Source organism: Lactuca serriola, chromosome 9 (genome assembly GCF_051521515.1).
Source record: "Lactuca serriola cultivar US96UC23 chromosome 9, Lser_US96UC23_V15, whole genome shotgun sequence".
Taxonomy (NCBI): Eukaryota; Viridiplantae; Streptophyta; class Magnoliopsida; order Asterales; family Asteraceae; genus Lactuca; species Lactuca serriola.
Genome location: NC_136416.1, coordinates 67,903,024 through 67,910,708, shown reverse-complemented (window position 1 = coordinate 67,910,708; position 7,685 = coordinate 67,903,024). Strand labels below are relative to the sequence as shown.

The window sequence follows — 7,685 nt, the reverse complement described above, 5'->3', positions numbered from 1 at the left end:
AAAGTAATATATCTCGTAAAATTGTAGGCTTTGTGGTGTCTGCCTCTTAAATTGTGGAAAATATTTATTCATTCATATGATTTATGTTGTTAGCCCTCGACATGTGGTCATTTGTTTGTCGATATAGTTATGCTTGTGCTATGAACGGGTTTTTGCAGATGATTGTAGTTTTTATTCTTAGCTTGTGTTATGGTGCTCATGTGTTCTAATCACGTTAGCAACAAAAAGACAAGAACTAAGTTGTCAAGTTTTGCAACAACACTTATTGGTATTAGCTAATATGCATGGCATAAGCTTTCTATTTGAAGACAACTTGAAGTGGTAGCTTCATTTGTTTAAGGGAAAATACTGTAAATAGTCAAAAAAAAAAAAAAGAAAAAATGGGGGGTATTTTCAAAAAATAGACATAAAAATAGACTTTTCCGGATATAGACATGCATTCCGCGGAGGTAGCTCCGCGGAATCTACTGTAGCTCTGCGGAATGGTAAAATCATAAATAAATCAATGCATTTATAAAAAAAAAAAAAAAAAAAAAAAACTTAAAGATCCATTCCGCGGAACTACCTCCGAGGAATGAGCTCATTCCGCGGAGGTAGCTCCGAGGAATGGATCTTTAGGGTCTTTTTTTCCCATCGATTCTTCAGGGTTTATACTTATTTCCCAAACTAATTATTTTTAAGAAATGATTATTATACTATTATAATCTTTACTTGAAAATAATTAGTTGGGAAATTAATATAAACCTCGAAAAATCAATATATATATATAAAAAAAAAAAAACCTCAAGATCCATTCCGCGAAGATGACGTCATTCCTCGGAGGGTCCTCCGCGGAATTAACGTCTATAGCTGGAAAAATCAAAATTTGTGACTAAATTTAGAAATTCACCCCCATTTTTTTGTCTATTTGTAGTATTTTCCCTTTGTTTAACTAGCAATTTCATTTACTTCATTTTAAAGATTTCATTTGATGTTGTTCTGCAATTTTAAACAAAAAGGCAAAACAAATTATTTTTCTCGTTCAAATATCAGTATGTTTTAAATTAGAGACAAATTCGATCAAAGCTTTTGAATCAAATATAAATCATTAAAGAGACATATTCATTCGAAGATTGTGAAACATCGAGATTTAACATTTCAAAGGCTACAAAACAACCCAATAGTTTAGATCTAAAGATTTATATAATAAGGTTAAACTTGCAACTATTTCATATTAAATAGTGTACTTTCTAATTTGACTTTCCAATCACATTTTTTCAAAATGAAAAAACAATCATAGATAACATCCTGCTCTTTACAACCTTAGTTTAAATTGCGTGTTTGTTTTGTGGGTTTTGGAATTTCAGAAAAAATAAAATTTGAAAACTTTAGATTTTAGAATGTGCCCAAAATTTTCATTTCGGAACTAAGGTCAAGGTCTGAAACGGTCCAGACAATCCCAACCCCAATCTCAACTCTAGACCAGTTCTAAAGTTAACAACAAACCTAACTTTTAAAAGTAGCATCATTCTCTTTCAATAAACAACACAATCAAATATCTCTCAAATGACAAACTGAACTCAGTTCTTAAACCATAATTAACCAAAAACATTGTGTCCAAAATCCGAAAACAGAAATTTAAAACTAAGAAAAAACCAGACATTACCACAATGTAATAATAACAACCTTTTAAACCCATCATCATCATTAACGGTATCGACGAAGTGAAAGAGTGTTGTTCCTTTTCCATGTTGCTCTCCTAGAAGGACGTGCCTTATGGTTCAAGTGTCCCTTGCCACGTAGACCTCTGTATTTCTTTCCTGCTGATGTCAGCCCACGAAGCTCTCTGTGCTTGTGAACCGGGTTACAGATCCAGTTGATCCTTGGGTCGTTGCGGATAGCTGCATGGGCCGGATCCACCAAGATCACCTCAAAGTACTTGTAGGTAGAGTCCTACATAAAATGTTCAAAAAACATTTCAGAAAATTTCACAATATGTATTCATTTTAACATGGGAAGAAGAAAAAAAATAGACAAACAGGTAAAAAATTAGTGTCTTAATACATTAAGACAAGTTTTCTGGCTTAACCAATGAAAATCATGAAGTTAAAACGAAACAGCTTAATTGTACAGATTGAATACATAACCCATTAAGGTCATTAAGTAAAAAGGAAACAACCATTGACGAATTTGGCATACCTCATTGAGCCAGTAAGAGTTGAGAACCTTAAGGCCACCTAATTTTCTTCCAGCTCGCTCTTCAGCAACAGATCTCTTGCTACGTTGGAACTTGAGTTGGGTGACTCCCTGGTTTGTGGGCTTTCCATAGACAATACCCTTGGGAACTGGCCTCTTCCTTCCACCACGCCTCACACGAACACGATAGATCACATAGCCCTACAAATACAATCATTTTGATTAATTCAGAGATTGGATTTCAATCATTTTGGCCAACCTTAATAAACCTAAGTATTGTTTGATTGATATGATAATATGAATATATTTCCATATGTGTAAGCTTACAAGTTCACAGACAGTCAATTGGGGAAAAAGCGAAGAAATCTACCTGCTTGGCTTTATAACCCATACGACGAGCCTTATCGGGTCGGGTAGGATGAGTGACACGGACGATGGAAGGAAGCTGGCGATATTCCCAGCACCTCACCCGCTGCATAAATCTCATCACATCCGATTGCTTCTTCCTCCATAGCTCCGAAACATAAGTGTAAGCACCTGTTAGAACCACCAAAAGCACACGGCGTTTCAACTAATTAAAACCTCATCATCCACATTCAACCAAGGAAAACAGATTATATAAACCATGGATTTGCAGAATCAGAGATCACGGAAGGAAGCCATACCCATTGTTGCGCTCTCTCCTGCCTATGAACCGCACAGCGACGGTGAAAGAGTGAATCTATGGTTAGGGTTTTAGAAGATATAACATTATAACCTTATAAGGATTTCATTGGGCTCGGTCTCATATGTAACTATTGGGCCTAGACGATTTTTCTTTTTCATGAAAACTTTGTTATTTTAGGATGAATTAGAAAACGAATATGTGGGAAAATAATAGAAATTCATATTGGACATGTTTTTTCGAACTATTTTATTATTTTACATACTATTTTATTATTTTTCACTTCTAAATAGTCTTTGAGTACTAGCAATGATGATATTTAAATTCAAAAATCAATTGACATTTAACACAATTGACACAACTAAGTCTATATAATATATGCAAAATGTAACATTATAGTTTTCATATGAAATCTTTCATCATTGAACAAACCTAATTAAGAAACATATCTACTAAAAGTTATTTGGCGCAAGACTTTGGTTGATTTCAAAGATTGTACAATAGTTGTAATTGTCACATAGAATGTTTATCCTTTAATGGAAGACAATATGGTATTCCTCTTATCATATGATGTCTCATACAAAGAAGTTAAATATGTGGTTTCAGTGTTTCAAGAAAGAAAGCATCAAGAAAAAGAGCATCGTCAGGTCCAAGTAATGAAGATTTCTTAAAGAGGAGATTGTATGTTATATATATGTTTAAAGATCATCACTAGCCTAATAGAGTCTAACCCAATTTTAATATAAACTCGTTATTAGAAAATGTTAAAATGTTCTATCATGTTACGAAAGAATCTATAATATCTCATAAGATACCATAAGATTTAAAAATGTCCTAAAATACCCTCAAAGATTTTAGAAAGTTATAGACTTTCTAGGACATAGTGGAATATTTTTGAAACATGCAAAACCTTATGAATACTAATATAGTGTGGTATAACATTCTAGAATTGTCTTTAATGTACCAAGTTGTTAGGAAAACCTAGAACCTTCCTACATGTAGGTGGGAGACACCTATAAATAACTATGGAGCTCATTTTAAAGCAAAATATAATAGTGACGCCCTATAGTATTTTTGTTTTGTAAGTCCTTATAGACTCGATCCTATAAATGATTCTCAAGTTGTAATAAAACAGTGTCAATGTAATCCAACAAAAGAGTTGTGCTCAACAATTTGGTATAAATGTGAGGTTGTGAGTTAGGTTTTATGATATCTTTAAACTCTTAGTATGCTTTATGGTTGAAATTGTAACTGATCTTCAACATAATAAACAATTTCTTTCTGGATACTTTAACGAAAATAGAAGCAATTACAAGGAAAGAGAGAAAAAAACTTAAACAAACTAAAACGTCAAATAAAAACAATTATGCATAAATCTAGATATATACTTCCAACCAATCAAAATCCAAATTCAGTTCCAATGAATGGAATGAGCCAAATGTAACACACTTTGAAGACTCTAAGGGGGTGTTTGGTATAGGAAAATGAGAGGAGAGAAATAGAATTGTTTCTATTTCCCTTGTTTGTTTTGTATTAAAATGTAGAGAATTGAGAAAAAAACGGATTCCATTTCCATGAGTTTATTTCTCTATTATTTTGAGGGAAAATGTGAGAATGCGGAGATTTGAAAATCAAAGAATGCTCTCCCTAGTTCGATCCATGCACACATTTATTTATTTATTTATTTATTTATTGCTTCAATTTTCCCCTTCCACCTTCAATTTCAACTGCACGTCGTCTTCTGCCTTTGATTTCATCTTTTTTCTGCTTCAATTTTTTCCCTTCCACCTTCGATTTCAACTGCACGTCGCCTTCTGCCTTCGATATCATATTTGATTAGTGATTGAACATCGGCCCAGGTATTCCTCATTCCTTCTGTGTCAATCTTATTGTGTGATTATGCCCTTAAACAATTTCTTCTACCTGTCGATCTTGGTAACCCATAATTCTCCAATTAAGGTAACTTTTTTTTTTCCGTATAATCAATTTAACTGCTCATGTGTTCTAATTCATTAGTTTTTTTTTTAATTATAATGTGTTTTGAGTGTTTATGGTATGATCGATTTCAGTGAAGAAGATGATAGTGAAGCAAGGAGTTTCTTGTTTTTTAAATTACGCATCTACGGGAGTGCAATTTTCATGGTGAAATATTGCTTTCGGAACATTACTTTTGAAGTTAAAATTACATATTTGACATTTAAAAGTCAAAATTGAAGTTTATTTTGGACAGCATAAGTCAAATTTGGAGTTCCTGATGTTGAAATATAGCTTCCATATAGAGTTCCTGATGTTGAAATATAGCTTCCATATAGTTTGATCATTAACATGTTTGTAGGTTTAATCCACAATTATTAAAAGGTATTTGGTAAAATATAACTGAGAAAATGAAAAATTAGAAATATAAAAATGCTTAATGTGAGAAATTAATATTTCAATCATAATGAAAATATCCTAAAAGAATGTCTGATTGAAAATGATAAACATGGTTAAAAATTTTATTTCTATTCCACTGTTTAATAAAACCAAACAAGAGAATTGATTATCGGGTAAGTCTCTCCGGTGAATTCTTAGTTGTATCAAACAGAAGAATCATTTCTCTTTCCCCATCATAATTCTCTTTCTCTGCATTTCCATTTATTGCTTCAATTCCTTTTCTCCGTACCAAACACCCCCTAAATCCATTGTACTCCATGGAAAGATTTTTGTTCCTTTGCTTCTCAACTTCAATTAATTTGGTGGCCTCTTACTTCAAATTAATAACCCAAGATTGATCAATAAACCTTTTTCCATTTAGTTTGTCCGGTTCACTAATGATATAGGAAACACCCGCCCACACAAACCCTATTCACATCCTTTAGCATCAGTGCATCATCTTTTACACAAATGAATGTCATTTATTTTACACAAACGAAGGTCATTCTTTAAGCCCAAAATGCACCTTTGTTCTTTTGGTGTAAACCCAACCCAAAAAATGTGATTTAAGCTCACCAACAACAAAAATCTAGAGTATTTTTGTCATTAAAGTTTGGTCAAAGAAAAACCTAATATGTTGGCCCAAAATAGTTATAAGTTTCAATGTAATTAATACCACATTCTTTCTGTCATTTAGCCCCAAAGCTTCATTTATGTATCTTTTTTCTTTTGGCCCATTGGAAGGCAACCCGAATCCAACATTTTAAAATTCACAAAATAGCCAAAAATAGTAATCCAGTTTCGAATAACATTTTTTCTCTTCATTTTCAACTTTCCACTAATCAAAGGTTGCAAATCTTATCATTGTCATTTTACCTATCCAAGTAATTCCTTCCATGACATTCAAATATCAATACATCATACTTTCATCATCATTAGAAATTAGGTTATATTTTCCACCGTATGAATCAAAATCTTCAAAAACTCTATGACCCATATTATCTTCCATATTATTGAACAAAACACGCTCCAAATCACTTCCTATTTCTTTAAATAACTAACAATTTTATGATGAGCCAAAAACCCACATAAAATAAGTAAACTCTAATGATAACCGAGATATTATATTGGTTGTCAACTTTTTTGTGGAAAAGTACTAAAATGTATGACACATTAAGGTAAACCCTAAAATTATATAACTTTTAAGGGGAGATTTAACCCCATATAAACATACTGTTTTGTATATTGAATTCTTAAACACCTTATTTACCACGTCAAATAAGTAAACTCAAATGATAACCGAGATATACCACATCATATAACCGAGATATTATACTTATTTGCAAAATATAACAAACCAAGATTTTCAGGTATTTCTGGACCCTCTTCTATCTTTGCTTTGTTAGTTATAGCCCTTGGGGACTTAGAATGTCGAGCCAAGACAAGTATTAGGGCCAGATTTGCAAATTTGACCAAAAGGGGGTGTACGTTGCACGTACGTTGGTGTACGCTAAGTGTATAAGGATCCGCCTTAGTACGTTTGGCGTACACTTGTGTACGCTGGGTGTACTAGTGTCAGGAGTGAAAACCCTAATATTTAGGGTTTGGCGCCTATATAAGCAACATGATGTGCACCAACACCCCTTTTACCTCAGCCTCCATAGATCAAACTCGTATCTCTAAAACCCTAGCCTCCCTTTTGTGTGTTTTAGCTCATTTGGTGTGTTCTTGGGTGTTTAAGAGGAAACCATTGCATCAAAGAGTTGAAGGAAGTGACAAAGCTTGTAGATTTGAAGCTATTTCGTGCTCAAAAAACTCTAGAAGGTATAAAGTTCCAAACTTTATGCTTATATGTTTAGATCTCTTCATTTGCTTTAAAAAGACCCATTTCTTGTCCCAAAATCCACAAGGTGGTGCATGTTGTGTTTTGGACGTAAAAGACTGTCCTTTTGGACTCTTGAATGGACCTTGAGTGATAAAAATGAGGTCCCATTAGCTGAATGTGTCCCATACATGGAAGGATAAGGTTTTAATGGATTAATACCAAACATTTAGGACTTTATGGATGTCCAAAGGGATAAAGTTCACAACTTTATGGATTCTAGGCCTGTTAGGCCTCTGGATCTGAAGTTTGGGCTTAAGTGCTTAAGCCATTAAGCACTTAATAAGGATTTGACCAACTGTCTAGTACGCCCAACGTAAATCCAGTACGCCCAGCGTACTGGGTCAACCACCCCAATGGGGGTAAACGATTTGGATGAGTACGCCCCGCATACCTATAGGAGTACGCCTCGCGAACATCTATCTGTTGGACTTTTGACAAATGGGCTTTGGGTTTTCGGCTGATTATAGACTAAATGGAATTGGGCCTTTATTGGATTCTATAAATGAAATATTTGGGCCAGGTTGTGTTAGTGGATCATGGGGCTAGGCC

The 7,685-nt window shown here is 33.7% G+C and overlaps 1 protein-coding gene across 1 annotated transcript; it reads right to left on the bottom strand.

Annotated features, from left to right (window-relative positions):
• Positions 1-1,546: 1,546 nt before the first annotated feature.
• On the bottom strand, positions 1,547-2,974 carry LOC145074023 (large ribosomal subunit protein eL15). Its single transcript, XM_079020469.1, has 4 exons — positions 2,841-2,974; positions 2,546-2,712; positions 2,179-2,376; positions 1,547-1,932 (listed from the first exon to the last, which is right to left on the bottom strand). The coding sequence occupies exons 1-4, from the start codon at positions 2,842-2,844 to the stop codon at positions 1,687-1,689; spliced, it is 615 nt and encodes a 204-aa protein (XP_078876595.1). The 5' UTR covers positions 2,845-2,974; the 3' UTR covers positions 1,547-1,686.
• Positions 2,975-7,685: the final 4,711 nt, after the last annotated feature.